The sequence below is a fragment of the Herpailurus yagouaroundi genome, unplaced genomic scaffold (assembly GCF_014898765.1).
Source record: "Herpailurus yagouaroundi ecotype Mexico unplaced genomic scaffold, PumYag 160, whole genome shotgun sequence".
Classification (NCBI taxonomy): Eukaryota; Metazoa; Chordata; class Mammalia; order Carnivora; family Felidae; genus Herpailurus; species Herpailurus yagouaroundi.
The window spans coordinates 35,482,699-35,509,856 of NW_024412401.1; the positions used below are offsets into that span (position 1 = coordinate 35,482,699).

The 27,158-nt window shown below is 41.9% G+C and overlaps 1 protein-coding gene across 1 annotated transcript; it reads right to left on the minus strand.

Annotated features, from left to right (window-relative positions):
• Positions 1–877: 877 nt before the first annotated feature.
• Positions 878–27,158, minus strand: PTGR1 (prostaglandin reductase 1). Its single transcript, XM_040481956.1, has 10 exons — positions 27,036–27,158; positions 24,882–24,997; positions 23,441–23,486; positions 21,461–21,517; positions 16,673–16,840; positions 12,492–12,609; positions 11,614–11,769; positions 8,647–8,755; positions 4,906–5,024; positions 878–1,140 (listed from the first exon to the last, which is right to left on the minus strand). Exons 2-10 carry the CDS (start codon positions 24,985–24,987, stop codon positions 1,030–1,032), a joined length of 990 nt encoding a protein of 329 aa, XP_040337890.1. The 5' UTR covers positions 24,988–24,997; positions 27,036–27,158; the 3' UTR covers positions 878–1,029.

Consider the following 27,158-nt stretch of genomic DNA (forward strand, 5'->3'; position numbering starts at 1 on the left):
AAAGTGGGGGCGCCTGGGTGGCGCAGTCGGTTAAGCATCCGACTTCAGCCAGGTCACGATCTCGTGGTCCGTGAGTTCGAGCCCCGCATCAGGCTCTGGGCTGATGGCTCAGAGCCTGGAGCCTGTTTCCGATTCTGTGTCTCCCTCTCTCTCTGCTCCTCCCCCGTTCATGCTTTGTCTCTCTCTGTCCCAAAAATAAAAAATAAACGTTGGAAAAAAAAAAAAAAAAAAAGCTCTAAAGTGTTTGTGGGTGGGCACCTGGCTGGTTCAGTCAATAGAGCTTCTGACTCCTGATCTCAGGGTCATGCGTTCAAGCCCCACGTTGGGTGTAGAGAGTATATTTAAAAAAAAAAAAAAAAAAAAGAACTTGAAAGTGGTCTTCATTTAACTCTCAATCACTTTGGAGGCTTATATCCCCATGTGCTATCTTTTTGTAGCCGTTGGGAATGATAAATCCCTTCCTTGGTCTGTCGTATTATTAGACTCAGCTGCAGAGAACCAGTTTGGGCTGCCCTGAGACCCCCATGAGCAATGATTATTTCTGCTCATGTAAACATAAGCAATAAGAGTGATAATTTTATGACTTCAAATTCACTGATTTCTGCAGGGAGATAACTAACACTTACTGGGTACCTAATATAGGCCAGGCATTATGCTGGTATTTTAAATACATTTATAATATGTACATAACGCAGATGTTACTATCCTCACTTTACAGATCGAAAAAAAACAAAAAACAAAAAAACACAAAACTCCAAAGTCACAGAGGCAGTAAACTTTTGGCCTCTAAGCCATTATTTTCTCCCTTAACCTAGAAGGAGCTGTAGTAGGCAGTGACATGACTGGCCATTGTTCACTATGAAATTTTCACTCTCTGTTGCTAATTACATACCACTTAAATGTGTTTTATTAGATAGATCAAACTCATTACAATTTTTAGATAATGAAGGCAGTATGTATTTTTACTAAATGGTTAAAGAGACGTGGTAATCATCCAAATGAATTCTAGATTCCATGTGTCTTTTTTTTTCATGCTTTCACTATTGTTTTCCCCAAATTTTCACCTTTCAGCATTCCCATAAACGCAGCTGGCATGTTTTCAAACCCTTCAGTGATGTATTCACGGTACTGGATTTTACCCTGTATCAAAATGACAACAAATATAACAGATTAATTTCATATTCTGAATGATATACTTTTCTCATCATAGCAACAAATTTATCAGGAACATCATTATCTTGGACATCTAAGAGGGAGGCCCAATCCACCATGAGCGAATAGTCAATCTAGTGGCATGAGCCACAAAGTACACATAAAAGTTTGGTAACAGGTGTTAGGTCACAGTATAACAATAGAAGAAATGCTACAGGAAAGTGATTAAGCAATTTATAAGTAAATCACATGGAAAAGTTTAATAATGTAATGATCTCAGAAGAGGTGGAAGAAGATGGAAAAAGGGGCCCCCTTCCAGAGTATTATCCACTTTAATCCTTCCAGTAGCTTCATGATGTAGCATCATTACCTCTCTTTGACCCCTGAAGCGGCAGAGCCTGTTCAGGAATGGTAAATACCATGGCAATCTAATAATTCGTCCTCCCTTCAAGCCCAGATTCTTTCAATATGTGTTGAACATTCACTTAGGAATGTGGGAGGGAAGGGCTTATTTAGTGAGGGTTTTTCATTTCTCTGCTACAAGGCAGTCTACTAAGTGGAACTAATTTACATTTTCAAGGTTTTTATAAAGGGTCTTCTGTGGAGACTGGCGTTACCGGATACCATTTATTTTCTTAACATATTCCAGTGATGGCTTAGTACCCTTTATGAATTTATGGAGGGACAATTTGCTTGGGGTCACTCAACTAATTGATAAGTACGGAGGCTGGGATTTGAGGAGGCCTTGACTAGGAAGCCCCAGCTCTTTTCTGTTCTTAAAGGAGGCAAAGAACCTGTAAAGGGGAAAATGCTGTAATCAAAAGTTTATAAGTTAAAAGTAGAGGATGAATACTAATATATAGGTGATAATAATATGGTAAATTAAGGTGCAGAATACAGGGCATATTGAAACCCTTTGTACCATCTTTGTGATTTTTCTATATATCTAAAACTATTCTAAAAGAAAAGTATATTTTCAAGAAGAAAAAGAGACGAGAAAAAAAAATAAGTAGTTGAGAGAGAAATTAGGCCAATTCACTAGTTACTGAAAACAAAACTGTAATTAGGTCCACTCTGTTAGAAGGAGGCATTAGGAAGACCAGCACAGTGGTTTCTTGTTGTCAGTTGCCATCATGGGAGGGCTAGATCAGATTTCACCAACAGGGACAAAGAGGCTCCACACTGGGAGCTTGAAAATCATTCAGCTCTTCCCAGCTTCCTGGAAAGAGCCCAGCTCAGCACTCCAAGCGTTGGACTGGGAAAAACACCAAGCTCCAGTGGCTGCCAGAGGAGCAATCTATTTGAATTGGGAAAGGATGATAAAGCCAAGAGTTTAGAAGTGTGATATCACTTTTCCCCTCCAAAACTAAAATAATGCCCCTTGGTTATTCAGAATTCTGTTGACTAAAACTGCAAATTGTGAAAGATGGGAAAAGTATCACAACATAGGACAGGATTGGCTTCTTCCTGTGGATTGAAAGCCATGGCTATAGGAAGATGCCAATTTGGGACCTGGAAGAGCCACAGCCCCAAATATATGCCTCTCCAACATTTATCCAACAATATTCATCTAGAGTTTACATTGATTCAGACACTATTCTAGGTGGTGGGGATACATCAGAAAAAAACGCATGAATGTTGCTGCCTTCATGGAGGTTACATTCTCACAGGAGGGCGATGGGCAATAAATATACATGAATTATAGTATACATCATGTTAAAAGATAATAATTGCTATGGGTAAAAGTAAGATAAGGAGGATCAAGAATGGAGGGGGACTGCAATTTAAAATAGGGGCATTATGGGGCACCTGGGTGGCTTAGTCAAGTTAAGCGTCCAACTTTGGCGCAGGTCATGATCTGGTGGTTCATGAGTTTGAGCCCTGCATCCAGCTTTGTGCTGACAGCTCAGAGCCTGGGGCCAGCTTCGGATTCTGTGTCTCCCTCTCACTCTAACCTCTTACCTGCTCACACTCTGTCCCTTTCTCTTATTAATATTTAATAAACAAATATTTAAAAAATAATAAAAAAATAAAATAAAATAGGGCCATTTTAAAAGTTGCCTCATTCAGAATGTAGTTATGACTTGAAGGAGATGAGTGAATTAAGGAAGCAGTTACAGAGGGCAGAGGGAAGTGGGGAGGGATTGGGCAAAGAAAGCAAGGGGTGAACACTAAGAAATGAAATTAGGTAATGGAGGCCAGATCATGTACAATCTCGTAGGTTTTTTTTTTTTATTAGTTTATTTTTGAGAGGCAGAGAGAATCAGAGTGCCTGTGGGGGAGGGGCAGAGAGACAGGGAGACACAGAATCAGAAGCAGGCTCCGGCTCTGAGCTGTCAGCATAGAGCCCAATGCGGGCCCGAACTCAAAAACCGTGAGATCAAGACCTGAGCCGAAGTCAGTCGCTCAACTGACTGAGCCACCCAGGCGCCCCTCGTAGGTTTTATTGTAAGTGAAATGGGGAGCTTTGCAGAGTTTTGAGCATAAGAATGACATGGTTTGATTTATGCCTTAAAAGATCACACTGGCAGCTGTGTTGGGAATTGTCTGTTGGGGCACAAAGTTGGGAGGCCAGACAGAGGCTACTAGGCTAGATAAGAAGGTGGCCTGGACCAGGGTGGTGGCAGTAGAGGTGGGAGAGCTGGACAGATTCTGTGTATATTTTGAAGGCTGAGCCACCAGAATTTCCCAACAGATTAAATGTGGGTCTGAGAGAAAGAAAGGAATCAAAGATGATTTCAAGGTTTTTGGATTGAGCAACTGGGGGGGTGGGGGTGGGGATAGAATTGCCGTCACTGAAATGGTGAGGTCTGTATATGGAATGGATTTGGCAGGAAAGATCAAGACATATTTAGTTTTTGACGTGTTGAGTCGAAGATGTGTATTACACATCTAAGTGCAGCTGTTGAGCAGCCCAGAGCCCTGGGGAGAGATCCAGGCTAGAGACAGACATTCAGGAGCTGTCAGCATACCAATGATATTTAAAGCCAAGAGCCTGGATGAGCTAAGTAAGGGATAGACAGACTGTGGGCAGAGAAGAAAAGAAGTCCAGTGACCATACCTTGGGACACTCTATTATTGATCTGCAGAGGAAAAAAGAAGTTAGCAGAGGAGGAGGTCCTCTGAGAAGGACAAATCTGTGAGGAAAACCAAGAGACAAGGGAAGGCATGGGAAGAAAGTGTACCAAGGACAATGTGATCACCTCTGTCAAACACCCCCCAGAGCCAAGTGATACTAAGAACTGACCACTGCAGTTCACAATCAGGACATCGTCAACCTTGACCAAAGCAATTATGGTGGAGTGGCAAGAGTACAAAAGCCTGATATGTGGGTTCACGAGAGAATGGAAAGAGAGGAACTGCAGACATTGAGTGTCAACACTTCCTGGGGCATCTGGGGGGCTCAGCTGGTTAAGTGTCCCACTTGGGCTCAGGTCATGATCTCATGCTTCCTGAGTTTAAGACCTGCATGGGGCTCTGTGCTGACAGCTCAGAGCCTGGAGCCTGCTTCAGATTCTGTGTCTCCCTTTCTCTCTGCCCCTCCCCTGTTCACACTCTGTCTGTCTGTCTGTCTGTCTGTCTCTCTCAAAAAAAAAAAAAAAAAACACATTAAAAAACAAACACTTCCTGGTATTTTGTTCTAAAAGGGGAACAGTGAGATGCACCTGGATTTGCAGTGGAAATGAAGCCTGTCATGTCAGAAGAGAATGGGATCCAGTGTACAACTGGGGGAGTGGCTCTGGAGCTCCTCACCTCTAAGACCCATGTCAGCAAGTCTTTCAGAGCCTTCTGACGGACATCTCCTTGCCAGCGGGTGACAATGAACCCTTCCATGCGGAGTTGCTGATAGATGATATTCTCTGGGGGTGGGCCTGTGAAAAAGGCGGACACATTTAGGTGACAGGGTCCAGGGAGGTGGCCGTGGTGAAAACACAAGCAGGATAAGTCACATCACTGTTCTAGATTTCTCCACTCTTTTCTGATCCACGAGGTTGTCCAAAAATCAACATGCCCTCTGTGGTAGACAGAATAATGGTCTCCACAGGTGGCCATATCTTAACTCCCAGAACCTATGAATGTGCTTTCTTACATGGCAAAAAGGACTTGGCAGACATGATTAAGTTAAGGGCCTTTAGATGAAGAGATTATTCTGTATTATACAGGTGGGCCCAATATAATCACAAGGGTCCTTGGAAGGGATGCAGAAAAGTCAGAGTCAGGAAAAAATATGTGATGATGGAAGTACAGATTAGAGTGAAAGAGAGAGAAAGACAGACTTTGGAAGATTCCGTGCTGCTGGCTTTGAAGATGGAGGTAGGGACCATGAGCCACAGAATACAGGCAGCCTCTAGAAGCTGGAAGAGGCAAGGAAACAGACTCTCCTCTTGAGCCTTCAGAAAGAATTCAGCCCTGCTGATCCATGTTAGACTTTTGACCTCCAGAACTATAAGGCAATAAATCTGTGTTGTTTTAAGCCACTAAATTTGTGGTAATTTGTTACAGCAGCAACAGGAAACTAATACACACTCAGTCCCTGCACAGGCCAGGAAGCCAGGGAATGTTCAGCCTGCACATGCCAGAAGCAAGGCCCACCAAACACTGCCCAATGGCAGTCCATAGAACAGTGTTCTATGGAACAGAAGTGGGTCCTGAAGATAACGTGAAAATGTTCCTGTGCTAATCAACCATAAATACCCTGATATTCCCGACATGTAGAATGTTCTTTTTCAGAATCACATGGAAGGCTTATGAAAAGAGATTGCTGGCCCCTCCCCCAGTTTCTGATTGTGGATATGGAATGGGTCCCAAGAATCTATATTTCTAACAAATTCTCAGGAGATGGTGATGCTGTTAGTCCTGGGCCCACACTTTGAGAACCACCAGCCTAGAAAAAGTACCAGCCTACTCTGCAGCCTATCAAGAAGGTAGTACTCAGGGCCCCTGGGTTGCTCAGTCAGTTGGGCATCCAACTTCGGCTCCGGTCGTGATCTCATGGTTCATGGGTTCGAGCCCCATGTCGGGCTCTGTGCTGACAGCTCAGAGCCTGGAGCCTGCTTTGGATTCTGTCTCCCTCTCTCTCTGCCCCTCCCCCACTTGCGCGCGTGCGCTCTCTCTCTCTCTCTCTCTCTCTCTCTCTCTCTCTCTCTCTCAAAAGTAAATAAACATTAAAAAAAAAAAAGGTAGTACTTTTCTGTGTGAGAGAGAAAAGGTTGTGTTGGTTGCCTGGCTTATTTTCCCAAGGATCCTGAGTGACCAGAAACTGAGGGAATGACACCTGAACATAGTCTTAAAAGTTTCAGTAAGTCAGGTAAACATGCCCCTGAAACCTCAGCACCAGATGAGCCGAGGTGACTGGCAGAATTTATTTGCGGCATCCTTGATAACTGGCATCGCTCACGCTGAAAGTTCCTACTCCCTACTTTGGAGAAAGTCACATTAGCAGTCAGAAAAATAAGGCCTTGTCCTGAACCAAAAGAAACTGGTGCAAGAGGAGTGAGATATGAGGGTGACACAAGACAGCAACACGTCCAAATGTCAGGTTGCCCTTGCAGAGAGGGTGCTTCTTTAGGAGATGCACACCAACCATATTTCTCTTTAGGTTAAGAACTGGAATCCTCATTTCCTCATCTTGGGAGAGGATGAAATACCATTTTTGGGCTTATCCACCCTGATGGGAATATAGTTTCTTTATTGGGAGCAAGAAGAATGTGGCATTTGAACGTGGCATTAATGCTGGGGCAAATAATTACCTCTGAGCTATCCTAACAGTGATATATGTTAGAATTTCTGGAGCTCAGAGGCAGGGCAGGATCTCATCTAAAATGAATGGACAAGGCCAGCTGACGTCTCAAAGACCTTCAACTTCCAATCTAATTGCTAACAAGACAAGATCAAGTTACTGGACCCAAATATTTGGCTGTACCTTATTGGACTATGGTCAAGAAAATGCATCCTGGTGCTTTGCTCAACGGACAGGCAGAAGATTTCCCAGGATTCTAGCTTAGCTTCAATTAGAAAAATAGAGGGGGGAAAAGTCCATAGCAATAAGACTGCCAAGTGCACCTGGAGTCTTTTTGGAGATGGTAGTATCTTTGATTTTTCCCAGCCCAAGAGGGAGTCTGGAAGCTGTCCTTTCTCAGTCCCTTCCACTCTCGCTCACCTGTCTCAGTGCAGTTGTGGGATTGTTAACTAGCAGGGCTGTAGGGTTTCATTCCCATGAGTGAAGCCCATCACAGAAGCCAAATTTATTTATGGTTATCATCCCAGATCTTGATGATAATCTCTAAGATTCCTTTTGCTCTTTTTTTTTCTTTTTTTGGACCACAGGTCAATCTATAATCTCACCAACAGCACAAAATCGTTGTAGTAGGAAAGGACTCTGTACGAGGAGTGCAGAAGACCTGTCTTTGAGTCTCTTACTAATAGGATTTAAAGAGCCTCTGGCCTTCTTGCCCATTCATCTCCCCATTCATAAAACAAGAGGCCTGCACAACATCTCTCAGAGAGTTAGGATTTCACAAATAGAGTTCTCTAGTTGATACTGCTTTTAGACCTTTGTGGGTATAAAGAGGGCAGAGGGCAGTCTCAGCATAGGAAGAGTGGAGAAGTGGAGATGGATGCACGAAAGAAACAAAATAAGGACAGTCCAGGAACAGAGGAGAAATGCATGCTCCTCTCCCTTTCCATGGAAATTGTCAGTCTGGGGGAGCCAGTGTGTCCTGAAGCTCTAGGAGGCACTGCCCTCCACTGTCGGAAGGAAATGGCGGCCTGCTGTTTGCTTCACCCACATTGAGTCATCCTCTCCAATCCCCATTCCTCCAGCAATGTTCTGAAGAACCCTGATATTGCACCAGCCAGGCCAAGGTGTTCTGTCTCTAAATCAAAGCATGGCTGTCTTTTCACAACTTTGCCCAAAACAATAGGTAAACAATTAAAACTTTTAACAATTATCAACATTTCTTCCCTATTTTCAGATTCTGTTATTTCTCTATATCAAAATCGAACATAAGTTATTTAGCACAAACATATAAAAATACATAGTTTTAGTTTAATAAACACTACTTCATCAAGAATATCAGGAAGTCTGGGGAGCCTGTGTGGCTCAGCCAGTTAAGTGTCCAACTTTGGCTCAGGTTATGATATCGCAGTTCGTGAGTTCAAGCCCCAGGTTGGGCTCTATGCTGACAGCTCAGAGCCTGGAGCCTGCTTCGGATTTTGTGTTTCCCTTTCTCTCTGCCCCTCCCCTGCTCGCTCTCTCTCTCTCTCTCTCTCTCTCTCTCTCTCTCTTTCTCTCTCAAAAACAAATAAACATTAAACAAATTTTTTAAAAAGAGGAAAAAGGAGAAAATTATTTTTTAATTATTTTTTAAAAAGAAAATTATTATCAGGAAGTCTTTTTAATATTTTGATAGTCACTGGCCTATATACCATATCCGTGAATTTTCTCCTTGCCCAGTCTTTCTACATCTGTGGTCGTGTGCATGAGCTCATTACCTGGGGGAAGTGGGCGAGTAGTATTATACACAGAGATGGCCCCACAAATAGCAATCCTTCCAAACTTCTTCATCTGGGGGATAACAATGTTTGAAAACTCTCCACCTACCTAAACAGGATGAAAAAAAAAAAATCCACTTTAATCTAAACACTAGAAGATTCAGGAGAATCATTAAGTCACAATTACCATTTCATAACATTTATTTTAGAAGGAAAAAAATCAGACTGAATTAGCACAACAGTGCAGAAAATTGCACTTGAAAGGGACATGTGAGGTTGGACATTTCTGTTTTACTATAGGAACGTACCATATATAACTTATACATTTTACTTTATTATATTTTGGGGTTTTCTGACCAGTTCAATAATCTCTTTGCCCCTATCTAAAACCATGGAAAAAAATAGTCGGAAGACACATCAAGAACAAAGTTGGAAGACTCATATTTGACAATTTCAAAACTTACTACAAAACAGTATCAATCAAGACAGCATGGGAGCAGAAATATAGATCAACAGAGCTAAGTTATGAGTCCAGAAATAAACTCTTACTTTATGGTCAATTGATTTTTGACAAAGTCCCAACACAATGAAATAGGGGGAAAAAACAGTCTTTTCAACAACTGGTGCACAATTACTGGCTATGGTAAAGAATGAAATTGGACCCCTCCTTACACAATACATAAAAATTAACTTAAAATGTATCATGGGCCTAAATGTATAAGCTAAAGTCATAAAACTCTTACAAGAAAACATAGGAGTAAATCTTTGTGACCTTGGATAAGGTAAAGCCTTCTTAGACATGACATCAAAAGCCCAAACAACAAAAGGAGACATAAATCAGCCTTCATCAAAATTTAAAACTTCTACAGGGCTCCTGGGTGGCTCAGTTGGTTAAGTGCCCGACTTTGGCTCAGATCATGATCTAGTGGTCTGTGAGTTCGAGTCCTGCATCAGGCTCTGTGCTGACAGCTCCGCGTCTGGAGTCTGCTTTGAACTCTGTGTCTCCCTCTCTCTCTGCCCCTCCCCTCCTTGCGCTCTGTCTGTCTCTCTCTCTCTCTCAAAAATAAATAAACATTTTTAAAAAATTTAAACTTTTGTGCTTCAAAGGACACCATCAAGAAAGTGAAAGAAAAGAAAAGAGAAGGTGAAAGACAACTCACAGAATAGGAGAAAATTATTGCAAACCATATTCAGTCAATCCTCATTATTGGTATATTCCGTAGTTGAGAAAGAGACTACTTGCTAACATTTATTTATATCCCTCAAATCAACACTCACAGGGCTTTCCTGCTCATTTGCAGATGTGCCTAAAGCAGTGAAAGATGCACAAAGTTCCCAGCTAAAGTAAAAAAAAAAAAAAAGTTGAGGTTCTCTCTCCTTTTTTCACCTCTCCCAGAGATTACCAAGGGGGGAAGGCAGAAGGGCACAGTACAGAGTAGTTCAAAAAGCTCCAGCTCTGGGGTTGGTTGGATGGGGTCTGAATCCCAACTCTGGGAGGATCAGTTTGTGGGGCAGCCGTAGGCAAACTTAACACTTCTGAACCTCCTTTTCTCTTTTAAAAAATGAAGAAAAGAAAAGCTGTAGGAAGAGTTGTTTCTAGGATTTAAGATTGCAATGGAGGTAAAATATATACATGTATGTACATACTTGCCCTAGAAGCAATGCTCGTTGTTCATGGTGACTTGATAGAACATAACTACCAGGAATACTGAGAATTGACTGTATCTGATGAGGGACCTATCATAACTCTTATAAAGAACTCTTGGGTGGAAGAGAGCCAAGCATAAGAGACTCTTAAAAACTGAGAACAAACTGAGGGTTGATGGGGGGTGGGAGGGAGGGGAGAGTGGGTAATGGGTATTGAAGAGGGCATCTTCTGGGATGAGCACTGGGTATTGTATGGAAACAAATTTGACAATAAATTTCATATATTAAAAAAAAAAAAAAAGAACTCTTGGGGTGCCTGGGTGGCTCAGTTGGTTGAGTGACCGACTTCGGCTCAGGTCATGATCTCAAGGTCCGTGAGTTCAAGCCCCACATCGGGCTCTGTGCTGACAGCTCAGAATCTGGAGCCTGCTTCAGATTCTAGGTCTCCCTTGCTCTCTGCCCCTCCCCCACTCATGCTCTGTCTCTAAGAATAAATAAACATTAAAACAAAATTTAAAAAGTCTTAAAACTCAACAAATTGAAAAATGGGCAAAATATCTGAGTAGACATTTCTCTAAAGAAGATATATAAATGGCTCATAAGCACATGAAAAGATGCCCAATACCATTAGCAATTAGGGAAATGCAAATCAAAACCACAGTGAAATATGACTTCAAACCAACTAGTATAGCCATAATCAAAATGATAGTTAGTAAGTGCTGGCGAGGATGTAGGGAAATTGGAACCCTCATATGCTGCTGGTGGGAATGTAAAATAGTGCAGCCATTTTGCAAAATAGTTTGTCAGTTCCTCAAAATGTTAAATATGGAGTCATCACATGACACAACAATTCTACTTATAGGCATATACCCAAGATCATGAATGTTCACAGCATTATACGTAATAGCCAAAAGGTGAAAATTACTCAGATGCTCATCAATCGATTGATGGATAAATAAAATGTGGTATATCCATACAATGGAATATTATTTTTCAGCCATAAAAAAGGAATGAAGTACTGATACATACTACAACATGGATGAACCTTGAAAACATGCTAATGTACAGTGTAAGAAGCCAGTCACAAAAGGCACTTTGGGGGGAAAATGGGTGGTGATTCATTGTGGTGATGGTTGTACAATTCTGTGAATATGCTAAAAACCACTGAATTCAACACTTCAAAATGGGTGAATTATATCTCAATAAAGCTGTTTATTAAAGGCATATGTACTTTATATATTTTAGATGGAACTCTAGAAGGCTATTCCCTTGTATAGTACTTTGTTAGTAAATAAGATATTAAGTCCATTTCATGCTTACGTTATCAAAATAACAATCGTAACCATCAGGAGAGGCTTTTTTCAAAGTTTCTTCCAAAGACTCTACTGTTTTGTAGTTAAAGGCAACATCATATCCAAGCTTTTTAAGGTAGGCAACTTTTTCATCAGACCCTGCTGCTCCAACAACTTTGCAGCCCTAAATGGGGAGAAAAAAATGGAGACCATTTATAAGCCAAAAGCATGGACTAACTCACCTTCCTAGCCTAGTATGGTCAGGTTCCCCAAGAACACCCTCTTAGGTGCTGAACCACATACATGAAGATACCATAATGGGCCAACAGACCCATAGGTGAAATTGGTCCCTGAATCAGCCTACAACCCAACGTTAACTTTAGCTGGTCTCTGACCAACCAACAGATTCTGGTCTATGTTTATGTGGTTTACAGCTCCTTTCAACTTACTGACTTGACAACCTATTCATCTGACTCTCATTTCTTTATTTTGGGTCTTCTCTTGCAGTGACTTGCATGCTATCTTTTGGAACAGTGGTGCTTTAGACTATAATTTGGGCTCAGCTCTGGAACTCTCAGCCATCTTGTCACTTCTCCTGGTGACTGCCCCTTTATTATTTGATTTGGGCTCAAGCATTGGACTAGATAGAACCTGTCTAATCATACCATAGAGGAACTGGAGAGCATTCTGAAAAGCACTTTCAGGATGAGCTAGAGATTGTATTGGTACACAGAGAGTAGCACTTCAGAAATATCTCTTGCATTCTCAATGTATCTTCAACTTCCAAGCAAGACCCACTAAACAAAACTCCCTGAGATCAGAGAAGGTCTGCTCTGTTCACTGTTGTATTCTCAGTGTACACTGTGGGTATTGAGTAAATGTTGGGTAATGGAAGAAGACACTTACCTTGAGCTTAGCTATCTGGCCCACAGCAGAGCCCACTGCTCCTGCTGCTGCATTAACCATCACTGTTTCTCCACCCTTCACACCACAGATGTCAAGCAGGCCAAAGTAGGCTGTTAGCCTGAGGGAAGAAAATTAAAGATATGTGGGTTGATTTGTGGCTTTCTCTTATAAGTTGTTCAGATATATCCTGAAGGCCTTCTCAACAGCCCAGTGCCATGGGTCCAATAAAAGACAGAAAATATAGGAATTGAATATTACCAGCCACTAATGGTCCACCTCCTCCTTCCTCGCTCCTAGATAGGAATAAATATAATGGGAACCAGAGAAGAAATGGAGAGTTGGTTGGAAAGGCGCTGCACCCTGTTTATCCCTAGGCCAAGTCTCAAGAGCAAAAGAAGATTCTAGGACTCTGGGGGTCCTAGAATAGAGGGCTTGTGCCTCATTCCTATATACGCCCTGGGGAGATGGTGAACTTCATGGGGAAAGCCTCCATGTCATCATGGTGCCATAACCATAGAGCAGATGAGAGGATCCAAGAGAAACACCTTGAGTTTTCCATGGCTCCTAAGTGCTATGGAAGAGCTTCTGAAATTTCCCCATCTCATCCTAAGTGAGATGTTGAAGTTAGCTTGCAGGGAAAAAACTATGGGGTCTGCAAAGATGCAGCTCAGAGAGTACTGACAAGAACTGAGTGAAGAAACCACCAGCTTGGATGGCCAGCTTGGAAGGGGATGTCACTGAGGACTCAGTGGGAAAAGTCACACTTTGAAGCAGGAGAACAGCATAAGACTAAGATAGATCAAGACCAAGAAGTTATTGGGGCACCTGGGTGGCTCAGTTGGTTAAGCGTCCAACTTCGGCTCAGATCATGATCTCACAGCTCATGAGTTCGAGCCCCACGTTGGGCTCTTTGCTGTCAGCACAGAGCCCACTTCAAATCTTCTGTCTCCCTCTCTCTCTGCCCCTCGCTTGCACTCGCTCTCTCTCAAAAATAAACATTTTTTATAAGTTAAAAAAAAAAAGATCAAGAAGTTGCTGTCGCCCCCCTGCTGACATGGAATCTGTTAGCCCTGGAAGCTCTGCATCAATCTTGGGGAGAAGAAAAAGAAAATTCTGAGTTTTGAACCTGAACAATGTGAGAAATCACTAAATTAAACTGAGGCTCTGTTTTACTACACAAGCCAAGATGCAGGCTTGGGATAGAGATGAAGTACAGCAATAGAAAAATTTTTGAGTTTTATAATCACGCCCCTGAGTCTGAGTCAAAGAAATCTATATCCACTGTGGCAATTGCTAAGCCACTTGCAAAATTTCAGACAAATTCATGTAAAGTTGTTTCTATAAGAAACAAACTATACATTAGCCTTTGCCTATATCTGGGGACCCATTAGAGTTGGACATTAAAGGCAAGGCAGTGAAAGGCATAGAAATCTACACATTTTCTGAGGACCCAAAAGCTAATATTCCCAGTAATTTTCAAAAGATGAATGGGGCACCATCTGCCTCAGAATCACCTGGAGTTTTATTAAAAATTTAGATTCCCAGTCCCCACCTCAGACCCACTGGTCCAGAAATACTGGGACATGAACATCTGAATTTCATAAGAGTAGGTGATTCTTAGGAATTTAAGCAACTGAGAACCACCACCTTAATGAATGCCGAAACCAAAGCACACTGGGTGAGCATAACCTCAAAAGAGAAGCAGAAGGTGCATTTTCTGATTATATCATTCCACTCATGACAATCGTTACCACCCCCCAACCCCAATCTCCCTTCTAGAAACCCTAAAATCACCTCTCAATTAGACATACTGCCCTAGAAGACACAAGGCCTCTCCCAAACATCATATCCTTTTAGAAGTAAAATGGAGAAGCCAACAGTAAAGCAATCTTAGAGGAAAAATTAAAGGTACCCTTGGGACTAAGGGGGGACTTAACATATAACAGTTTGGAGAGCAAAACACATGAACTCCTCCAGCTTAACTGAGAAAACAGAGGCCCACTGAAGGAAATAATGCAAACCTGGAGGGAATGCTAAATCTCTGGAGCCTGGACAGCTGAAAGGCACCCTAGGTTTCAAAGTTCAACTTCTTTTTTTTTTTTTTTTTTTTTAATTTTCTTTTTTTTTTTTTTGAACGTTTATTTATTTTTGGGACAGAGAGAGACAGAGCATGAACGGGGGAGGGGCAGAGAGAGAGGGAGACACAGAATCGGAAACAGCCTCCAGGCTCTGAGCCATCAGCCCAGAGCCTGACGCGGGGCTTGAACTCACGGACCGCAAGATCGTGACCTGGCTGAAGTTGGACGCTTAACCGACTGCGCCACCCAGGCGCCCCACAACTTCTTTTTTTATAATGTTTATTTATTTGTTTTGAGAGAGCGAGCGAGAGGGGGAGGAGTGGGGAAGAGACAGGGAGAGAGGCAGAGAATCCCAAGCAGGCTCCACACTGTCAGCAGAGAGCCCCACAGTCTCACAAATTATGAGATCACGACCTGAGCCAAAATCAAGAGTTGGACGCTCAACCCATTAAGCCACCGAGGCACCCTAAAGTTCAACTTCTTTTATGGTCTATAGCAGAAGTTCTAGCACTCTTGAAGGGCCGACCCATCCCACTGGTAAGTAGTCCAGAAGGCAGGAATTGCTCAAAGAATGGGCAGTGTGTCACTAGAGAAGGTTAGAAGCATGGGATAATGCCTCTCCCTCAATCAGTGAGAACCAATGGTATGAAGTTGATTGTTTATGGAGTAAAAATGCACTCCTTGGGGGTTTGGAACAGGGTGAATGAGAAGTACACACAAATGAGTAAGTTATCCTCTGTTTTAGGATTCAAATCTCCTTATATTTTACAGATTACTTTCTCCCCATCTAAGTCATGGGAGACTTGCTCCAAGGTTTCCTCATGTCTGCCTTCACCCCTGCATTCTTACACCTGGCTCACAACTTAGAACGACAGGTGGGATAACAAGGTGGGAGGAGAAGCTCTCCCTCGTAGAGGTTATGGGGCAGGTAGGCAGGACCTGGAAGTGCTATAATTCTATTCAGTGCTTATTTGAAAGTAAGAAGGGGGCGCCTGGGGGGGCTCAGTTAAGTGTCCCGCTCTTGATCTTGGCTCAGGTCATATCTTAAGGTTCGGGAGATCAAGCCCTGTGTTGGGATTCTCTCTCTCCCTCTCTCTGCCCCTCCTCTGCTCATGCTCTCTCTCTCTCTCAAAAAATAAATAAACTTTAAAAGAAGACTAAAAAAAAAAAAGCAAAAAGGTATTAAGCACCCTCTAATTTCACATTAATTTCAACATTGCCTCTTGGTCACAGCAATACTAAGGAGGTCATAATCTGAGTGCAATATGAAGTTGGGGTGTATGGGACTGGTTTTTGCTAGAAGCTGATCATTTGAGGTATACATATCCAGTTCATTCTTTAGAAGTCCTTCAAAGTATGAAAAAGAAGGAGGGAGGGAGGGAGGAAGAGATCAAATAACTTAGAGAAAGAAAGGAAATACATGAATTTCAGGCTAAAAAAGTTTTGGGGGGATTCCAAAAGGAATTCAATTGACCTTGCTTCTCCAGGCCACAAAAGGAAATTTGAAGCCTAAAGTACAGCTGAGATAGGATGAACTGACCAGGAGTCTTCCTGAGGGACAAGGCCAAAGGACTCTTGTGGAGTTTAAGTCTGTGCCAGCTGAGTGACTGTGCAACCATACTTGTGATTCATCTCATTTAAACTTCAGATCTCTTTATACCTCAGGAGATTCAGATGTGCATAGGGAAAGGTGAGGAATGAGAGACAGCACAGAAAAGCCAAGGTATATTGAATTCTCTTCCCCTTTTCAAACTCTGAAATGGAGACAGAGACCCTGAAGCCAAGACCCTTCCAGGGACAAAAGGAGCTGGTCCCTTTGTGTTACCATTTGCCAGCTGCTAAAGAGGGATCATGCCCCATGCTGCTTCTCACTGCCGCTCTCTGGTTCTGAGGGTCTCTGGCTGGATTTTTCCCTTTCTTTCCTTTAGTCCAAGGCCAACTTTAACCCATCTTATTCCCTTCTCAGTCCCACCATTTACTCTAACCAGCCCCTGAGCCTAGAATGTCTTGGGTCTCTTCTTGTTGACCACATTCTAGACAAACTATTTTGGAAAACCAGAATGTCAGATATTCAAATAAATGAAACATACCCATGAAACTCACCCTGTCATGCCAACTGTTCCCAGAGCCAAAGACACTGGTAATGTGTCTGGCCACTCTGCAGGCAGTTTTTCCAGATCTTTCCCATCAGAAATGGAGTGAGTTGTCCAGCCTGAAGAAGCCACTACCATAGTTCCTGTTGGGAAGGCTGAGTTTTTACTTTCCACAACTCTGAAAGATAAAGCACATTAAGATGTGGGAAACCTCTTTTCTTTCAAGGGAGTTAGGATGCTGCATGGTTAGTATTCCTAAAAGGGCATGGAAGTTAATATTCCATGATTGAATACCCCACCACATCTCTCCATCTTATTCCTAGCCATTGGTTTCTCCTCCTCCTTGAGAAAAAAATATGGGCCATTAGGGAGGAACTCTCTGAACTGGTTCAACATCTGTCTCTGTCCTCACCCACTTCTCTTTAAGCAAGAGGTGTACATCCTCTGGTTCAAGGTGTTCTGTTCTGTTCTTCAGGGGCCACCCTCCATCTCCTAGCCCCTCCTCTCTCCTGAATATTTAACATTGTCCTCTCCACTGCCCCCTTTCCCTTTTATATTCAAACTTCTTCACTGCCCAATCACTTGACAACCCAATGCAACATGGCCTGCACCCCTGTTACTCCACTAAAGTCACAATTTCTGATTGCAAAATCTAGTGGACACTCTTCACTCATCATCTGATTTCACCTTTCAACTGTATTCAGCACTCTGGGCTACCCAAACTCTTCTTCATTGGTTTCCACAATACTGCCTTCACTGGGCTTTTTGCCTCTCCCTCTAAGCTGCTCCTTTTCTGTCTCTTGCTGATTCTTATTCCATCTTCTCCCACTGTTACCATTTTTTTTTACTGTCTTTCCCTTGATCATAAAATTATGTAACACATTTATTTTAGAAAAGTTATAATATATAAAATAAAAAATCAGTTCTAATCCCATAATACAAAGATAACTGCTAATATTTTGGGATATGTTATGGCAATCTTAATGATAGATTTAAAAATGTGTATTATAAGAATGCAAACTGGTACAGCCACTGTGGACAGCAGTATAAAATTTCAAAAAATTAAAAATATAATTACATATGATTCAGTAATTCCACTACTAGGTATTTACCAAAAGAATGGGAAAACACTAACTGAAAAAGATATATGAACCTCTATGTTTACTGCTGTACTATTTACAATAGCCAAACTATGGAAGCAACCCAAGTGTCCTTCCATAGATGAATGGAATAAGATACGGGTGCGCGCGCGCACACACACACACACACACACACACACACACAATGGAATATTCCTCAGCCATAAAAAAGAATGAAATCTTACAATTGCAACAACATGGATGGATCTACAGGGTATAATGCTAAGTGAAATAATAAGTCAGTCAGAAAAACAAATACCATATGATTTCACTCATGCGTGGAATTTAAGAAACAAAGCAAATGAACAAAGAAAAAAAAGATACAAACAAAAAAATAGATCCTTAAATACAGAGAACAAACTGATGGTACCAGAAGGGAGGTGGGTGAGGAGATGGGTAAAATAGGTGAAGGGGGTTAAGAGTACACTTATTGGGGTGCCTGGGTGGCTCAGTCGGTTAAGCATCTGACTTGATTTTGGCTCAGGTCATGATCTCCTGGTTCATTGGATTGAGCCCCGCATTAGGCTCCATGCTAACAGTGCAGAGCCTGCTTAGGATTCTCTCTCTCCCTCTCTCTGCCCTTCCCTGCTTGCTCTCTCTCTCAAAATAAAGAAAAAAAAATTTTTTTAATTTTTAATATTTTTGAGAGAGAGAGAGACAGAGCACAAGCAGGGGAGGGACAGAGAGAGAGGGAGACACAGAATTTGAAGCAGGCTCCAGGCTCCGAGCTGTCAGCACAGAACCTGACACGGGGCTCAAACCCACAAATTATGGGATCATGACCTGAACCAAAGTCAGGTGCCCAACCGACTGAGTCACCCAGGCCCCCCAAAATAAATAAAATTTAAAAAAAAAATTTTTTTTTATTTTTAAAAAAAAAAATTTTTTTTTCAACGTTTATTTATTTTTGGGACAGAGAGAGACAGAGCATGAACAGGGGAGGGGCAGAGAGAGAGAGGGAGACACAGAATCGGAAACAGGCTCCAGGCCCTGAGCCATCAGCCCAGAGCCCGACGCGGGGCTCGAACTCACGGACCGCGAGATCGTGACCTGGCTGAAGTCGGACGCTTAACCGACTGCGCCACCCAGGCGCCCCCAAAAAAATTTTTTTTAAAGGAGTACACTTATTGGGATGAGCAATGAGTAATGTATAAAATTGTTGAATCATTATATTGTAACTAATATAACACTGTATGTTAATTATACTTGAAAAGAAAATAAGTGCATTTTAAAAATGTTTATTATATATATTTACATAATTGAAATCACCTTATGTTTTGCAAGCCAGCTTTTCTCTCTCTACACTAGCATATATGACTTATACTTTTTCTCATGTTAGTAAGAATCCTTTAAAAATTGAAATGAATTTCAGGGCGCCCTTCTGGCTCAGTCAGCAGAGTGAGCAACTCTTGATCTTGGAGGTGGGAGTTGGAATGCCACGCTAGGTGTAGAGATTACTTAATAATAAAATCTAGGGGCGCCTGGGTGGCTCAGTTGCTTAGGTGACCAACTTTGGCTCAGGTCATGATCTCATAGTTTGTGAGTTTCAGCCCCATGTTGGGCTCTGTGCTGACAGCTCAGAGCCTGGAGCCTGCTTAGGATTCCGTGTCTCCCCCTCTCTCTACCCCTCCCCTGCTCACGCTCTGTGTCTCTCTGTCTCTCAATAATAAATAAACGTTAAAAAGAAAAAATTTTAATAATAAAATCTAAAAAAAACCTGAAATGAATTTATTATACCAGTATTAGACACTTAGGTTATTTCCAGTATTTTCTAAATTATACTTCAATTAATATTCGTAAATATGAATTTATAATTTTCCTAGGCAATATTTCTATAAATGGAATTACTAGGTCAGAGACTATTAAAACATTTGTTAACTCTTGTTGCATGCATATTGCCAAATTCTTTTCCAGAAGGTTATGCCAACTTTTGCTTCCACCTTCAGGGTATAAGTGTATCATAACAACATTTCCATCCCTCAGTACTGTCTGTTGTTCATATACAGTACAGTATGTTGTTCATATCTTTGATCATCATATACGACCTATATGAAGAAAACTGTTAATGGGCCATAAGACAAAGATGGATAAATGGAGAGGTATACTTTGTGCCTGGAGAAAAATGTACTAAAGATAACATATTTCCTCTAAATGAATCTATAAAGTCATTGAAATCCCAAAAATCCAAATATAATTTCAATAAATGGTGTTATAACTGGCTTGTCACTTGGACATAAAGTAAATACTTCACCCATATTCCAAAACAAAAATTAAAGGATCTGAAGATTTAATTATAAAAAATTAGCATATAAAATACCAGAAGAGAGGCACCTGGGTGGCCCAGTTGGTTAAGCATCCAACTTTGGCTCAGGTCACGATCTCATGGTTCATGAGTTTGAGCCTGGAATTGGGCTCTTTGCTGTCAGTGCCAGTCCACTTAAAATAAAATAAAATACCAGAAGAAAACATGAATAAATATTTTAGTTATTTTGGAGGGGAGGATGCCTTTCTAATGATGAAATGAAACCCAGAAGCCACAATTACAAATATTAATAATTGTATCACATAAAAATTTTAAATTATGACTGGACACAGGGGAAAGATAAAGATAAAGACACAGATATTTGCAACACTCCTATTCCTAACATATAAAAAGGCTTGTACAAATCACTAATAAAAGATAAAAAGACCTAAAGGAGGAAAGGAAAGGACATAAACATAATTCAGAGAAAAAAATTGATAATTAATTTACAAAAAGAATGTCAACATCACTAATATGAAAGAAATGGAAATTAAACTAAGCATGAAGTATCAACGTGAATTCACCTCAGATTGCCAAAATTGATGGTAAGCAATGGGCATTTATTTGGTATGAGAAAGGTTCTTTAATACTATCGGTGGAAGTGGATATTCATACAATATTTTTGAAGAGCAATTTTACATTAAGTCCTCAAATTAAAAATGTGCATCTCCTTTGGCCTAGAATTTATGCTTCTGGGAATTTAATGTGAAGCAATATTTATCCAAGTAGGCAAAGAATACACAGACATGCACATAAAGATGTACGTATATTCCCTGCAGAACTATTTGTAATAGAAAAAATAGGAAACATTTGCTATCAGGAATAGATTACTTAAATGACAGATAACAGTGGAATAATTTGCAGCCATTAAAAGGTAGGTAGTATATTTATATACTATCAACAAAAGATATCCATATTAAGTGAGAAAAATAAATTTGCTGAAGGGCATATAATACTGCTAGTTAAGAAAAATTATAGACATTGGTTTGTGTACTGAACAATTTTTGAAATAAGAATACATTAACAATAGTCATCTCTAAGGCTCAGATGATGGAGGAACTTTCAGTTTCCAAAATAAAAAATTGTGGTTCATTGGAATTTTTACTCTAGTCATAAACTGGACAAATGCAATTTTTTAACTAATTAAAAGCAAGACTAGCAAAGTGAAATTGCAGTGATGACAATCTCACAGCCGTCCCTCTCCCACAGGAAAGGGGCAAGATGTCCCAAGTTGCTTCCAAGGTCAGTGAGTGAACCATACAGGCTGAAGAAACTGTAGGGGCGATGGACAGACTCAGAACCCAACAGAAGGTAAAAGAGAGATGTATTTTTCAAGCGCTGGGACAAATAGAAATACCTGGCCACTTGCTGCCCCATCATCGTATCACCCTCCTTCAATCTTTTGGCTGCCACTCTGGAAAAAAAAAAAAAATTCTTAATACATAAGAGCATCAAGGGAAAACCATCTTGAGTTTCAAGCCAAATGGAAAATCAGTGGGAAAGTGTGTGCTGATACATGAAGGTAATATAACTGGGTGAAATGCGGGAGAGCTGCTAGAAGTAAGTAGTTCTGCTCTGTGACCCCAAAGAAGCATTCTGATAGTATTTTTCTGGGAAATGAACATGAGAATCTTACCATCATATTCCACTGGGGTTGAGTTTCTACCAATGACTTAAAAGATGACAAAGACACCACTGGGTACTTGTTACTCAAATCACAAGCTGTGATATTGTGATTTAGAATTAGAATTATTATATTCTGTCTATATCCTGTTTCTGGCAGAGCACCTAAACCCCTGGGATTTCCTAATTAATGAGACTGATAAAGGTATCTTTTGTTATGTTAATGAAGTGACTTTTGGAAAGCACCTAAGGATGGGAGCTGGTTGCCAGAACCAACCGTGTGATTAGAGGGCTGTAACTTTCATTTCCCTTATCCAGATCTCAGGAAGGGGAGAGGGACTAGAAGTCAAATCAGTTGCCAATGGTTAATGATTTAATCAACTGTGCCTATGTAATGAGCCTTCATAAAATACGTTCAGAGAGCTTCTGGGCTGGTGAACACAAGGAGATCTGGGGAGAGTAGTGCCCTTGGAGAGGGCATGGATGCTCCTTACCCCTCCCCACATACTTTGCCCTATGCATCTCTTCCATGGGACTTTTCCTGAGTTATATATCCTTTTATAATAAGCCAGTAATCTAGTGAGTAAACTAGCTTCATGAGTTCTATCTATGAGCCACTCTAGCAAGGAAGGTGTCGTTGGAAACTCCAAAGTACAGGTAACAATGTGGACTTGAGTCTGGCATCTGAAGTGTGTGGGGGCAGTCTTGTAGGACTGACTCCTTCACGTGTAGGATCTGACACTATCTAACTGTAGATACTGTTAGAATTGAGTCGAATTGTAGGACACCCAGGGGTTATCAGAGAATTGGTTGGTATTGTGGGGGGAAAACCTACAAATTAGAATTATTATTGCAGAATCGTACTCGCCACACATAAAGGGATGCTAGTTAACATTTTGAAACATTTTTTACATTAAATTTGAATCTCTATTGATCAGCTCTGAAAATCATTTTAAAGAATGATGACTACATTATTTACCTAGGCAAAAACCACTGAGAAGTTAGTGCCCCATAAAGGCCTTTTATTCCCTCCCCCCCTAAAATTGTTTCCTGAGTACACACATTTGATTACAGGAATACAGGTAAATGGAAGTCAAGAAAACCTTATTTTAGTCTTACCATCTTCCTCTACACAAATAAGTGCCAGTAGTAAAATGGACAAATTGGATTTGTCTTAATTTTTGGGGAAGCAATTCTGATAAGCAATTTGAGGCAAATTGTGTACATTAAGATAGGAGATGATGGTAAAATACAGGGGCAGGGTAATCCCTTGTCAACCTTCTCACACCTTTGCTGGCAGAATGAGCATCCATGAATCTTATCACTGATATTATACTGGGACAACAGGGGGAAATGACAATCAGTTGGATATTTGAAAAGATGGACTATTTCAGGGGCGCCTGGGTAGCTTAGTCAGTTGAACATCTGACTTCAGCTCAAGTCATGATCTCATGATTTGTGAGTTCGAGTCCCGCATCAGGCTCTGTGCTGACAGCTTGGAGCCTGCAGCCTGCTTCAGATTCTGTGTCTCCCTCTCTCTCTGCCCCTCCCCCGCGCTCTCTCTCTCTCTCTCTCAAAAATAAACATTAAAAAAACATTATAAATTTTTAAATTAAAAAAATTAATTAATCAATTAACTAATTAAATAAAAGATGGACTATTTCAAAACAAGGTCCCAAACACAATACATGAATTTTTAGGAGGAAAATAATACCTCATGTAAGGATCCACAGTGAGGAACAAAGCTTCCAGCAGGACCTCTACAAAATAAAGCATTCCATAGGCAATTAGATACTCAACACTCGATGCCTTCCTTGACTTTGGCACTCTAAATAAACACAGATAACCTTTCTGCTTCAAGGTTGCCCTTCCATCAGTACTTTCTATGGAAGAGACAAGAGGGGCTCTCACATTTGGTCCAGCCCAGATCATTATCATCATCATCACGTTATTTACTCAGCACTCCATGCTTTACATGGATTATTCTAGATGATATTCTCAGCGATTACTGTTTTCATTTTATTTAGGCCTAGGTTAAGGAACTTGATCAGGGCCACATTTGTAATCACTATGTTACAATGATCATATAAGGTTTCACTAACAGCCCCCATCAGTATTAAAGAATCTATATTTTGTTGCAGTGACCTCATGCACACATTCTCTGGAATTTTGAATCTGAGTCCTGGCTACCCCAATTTAGATGGGACTGAACTTTGCCATGCTATTTGATTGCATGTCCTTTTCTCAAAGCCTGCCTACCTACCTGTAAACACCTTTTATTGTCTGTTCTACAAAGCTAATCTCCAAACATGTTATGGCACGTGCTGCCATTTCTCTCCCCTAGATTTCTTTAGGTTTACCTTGTCCTTTCACTTTCCCTAAGGGGATGGGAGACTCTTCAATGAAGGAAGAGGGTTTATCCCTCCTGTCTGTGTATAGGATAATCTGAGCTTTGCACACAGCTGCTAGGTATTGCTTTCCCCACTTGCTTACCCCATCATCAGGCTTGCCAGGACAGAGAGGAAATCCTCCCCAGAGTCTGGTCAAAGTCATGAACAATGTACCCAACCGTGAGTTTCAATTATTCAGGAAATCAGAGGGATCCCACATGACATGAAGGCTTCACACAAGAACACCCTGAAAAAGTCTCTGTGGCAGATTGCAAAATTGTCACAAATGCCTCCCATCTCTTTGTGTGGGGCCTCTTTGCCACTCCTCCCAACAAGAAGTCTATTTCTCAATCCTTGAATCTGGACTTGGCTAATGTGACTTGCTTTGCATATTAGCAAACATGATATAACTTGAGGCATGAAAGTACTTGCACATTGGAGCCTGCCAACTCCTACTGTTCTAGATCAATGAGGCCACTGTGAAAACAAAGAGCTCAAGTCAGCCTACTAGAAGAACTGAGACACACACCTCAGCAGAAAGCTTGCTAACCACCAGACATATGAGGAGGGCCCATCCTACATTAAACAGTCAGCCCAGATGAGACGTGAAGAGTTACCACCAACTTAACCCAGCCCAAATTGCCAACTCACAGAATTGTGAGCAAATAATGATTGTTGTTTGACATCACTAAACTTTGAGGTACTTTTGTTATGAAGCAAAGGCTAACTGATACAGTCTTTTCCAACTCAAATCTTAGGACTTACCTCCATTGTTTAAGGGTGGGAGTTCAACTGTTTTCAACTCAAAGTTACCATGAGTGGGGCTGCCTTCGAAGTGCTTCTTCAGGGTCCAGCTCTTAGCATAAACCATCCTGAAGTTCCTGGAACACAGTAAAGATGTAGTCAGCTACCACAAAGTGACTGGATTATTAAGACTTCCTAGCCATTGCAATGAAGACAGGAGGGTCTATTCATCATCTACTTCTCTTCATTATCATTTAATACCAACCACATTTATTATTTATTATATTTCCATTGCTGTGCAAAACACTTCAAATGCATTATCTCATTTTATCCTCCTAAGTTCCCTATTAGATAGGCATTGTCACTGCCAGTACCAATGAGGAAACTGAGGCTTCCTCAGAACTCTCCAAGGCAAGGGAAAATGTAAACCAACACAGAAATTCTTCTCAGCTACCGCTAGGGTTTCACCAGGACACTCAACAGCCACCTCATGTGCAAATATTCTGTTTCTCACCTCACATAGAGCGAATCCTGAGAAAGAGTGTCAAACACAAAGAACCGAAGAGAGGAACACTCACATCTTTCAGCCGGATAAAGCAACGTTCTAAGGCAAACAGTCTCATCCTGCTGAACACCACGGCGTGGCGCTGCTGCTCTGCTCAGTGGTGAATTTACTCTGGCACCAAAAGGGAAATCCAGGGTTTAAACTTGCCTTCACAGGGAACCAAGAGAGATGATCCAGGCTGCCCTGAGCTTTGGGATCAGGACATTTTGCTTGGACCGATCTACCCCGCATCATGTGGGAGCCTCTCCTTCCTCACGTGTGTACTGCCAGCTGACAGGCCTGTCCCCCAGCAATGTAAGCAGAAAGAGGGGTTGACGGATATAAAAAGCTGAAATAGAGCTTTGCCGACACAGAAGTCATTTTAGGCCCTCCTGACACTACTTACCCAAGTGCACCTCCTTCAGAATTTCCTAGGAGGTGTTAGAATTACAAAGGAATGCAAAAACCTCAGAAGTTAAGGATTTTATGGAAACAAATCGTCTTTGCCGAGCCAGAGAAAAAAAATCAGAGACAAAAAATCAATGCCAAAGCTCCCAGCGCTGTTTCAAAAGCAAAGACTGACCTCATGCATATGGTTGGGCTGTTCTTTGCTAGACTGAAACCCTTTCAGCACTCAAATTCCGGGCTAATTGGAGCCAGAGAACTGACGATGCCCACCCTTGCTGACCCTCAAGACTTCAATCAACTAGGACCTGGACTCCGTCGACTCAGGATGACCTTTGCCCCAATTCATAATGAATTTGCCTTTGCAGAGCCCCTTCATGAATATGGATGTATCATTAGCTTAAAACCTCCTCACTTTTCTTGTTCGGGGAGACACTACTTTGGGAAACATCCCTGGTGTTCTCCTTTACTCGCAAATAAAATCCTTCCTTTTCCTATTCTTTGCAGTCAAATGCTCTACCCCTGAGCTATACCCCCTACTTTTCCTATTCTTTGGCTCGGTTGTGTCTTTTCACTGAACACCCACCAAGAGGCGACCCCAGTTTAGGGTAACAGCAGGGCCCTGGACATTTCTGCATTGCCAGGGGAGCGATCCCGGCGGGCGGATCCGTAGTCCTGCTCTTCTACTTCTTTTCCCAAAAAGGCAGCTGAGAGCGAATTCTGAACTCGCTGCCAGTACAGAAGCCCCCCCACCCCGGAAAGAACGTAGCCGAAGAGGCCGCAGAGTTCACGGAGTCCCACCCACCAGAGGGAGATGTCCAGGTGCAGAGTCCGGAGGCGCGCTTGCTCCTAGCTTCCCACCTCGTCGGCCTGCACACACCCGTGCCCACTAACCGAATTCCGACCCCTATCTTAATTGTCCTTCCACACTTGTCCCAGTTCCGCGGTTCCACAAGTTACTTGGCCAGCCGCCGCCGGGGTTGGGCAGCTATGCTGAGAACCCGGAATGCAGACAGGCCGTGCCCTTCCCTCCAGTAGGTCTCTGATTTCTCCAAGAACGTGCTGGGACTGGGAGGAACCGATCCAGACATCTGGCTTTCTAGTTTCCTCCTAGCCCAAGACTCAGAGGTTATGCAGCAAGAGGTGAGGGAGAGCAACGCGCAAACGCTCCACAATAGGGAATTCTAGAAAATCAGCAGGAAAAAACGGTGAGGATGTTTACTTACGAGAATACGCGGGCTCCACTACCTAGACACAGAACGTGTTTGAGGTTGTGCAGCGGGCCTTCCACCTTAAATCCAGGCGGGTCCCGGGAGAGGGTGGGGCTTCCCGCAGAGGCGGAGCTGCTC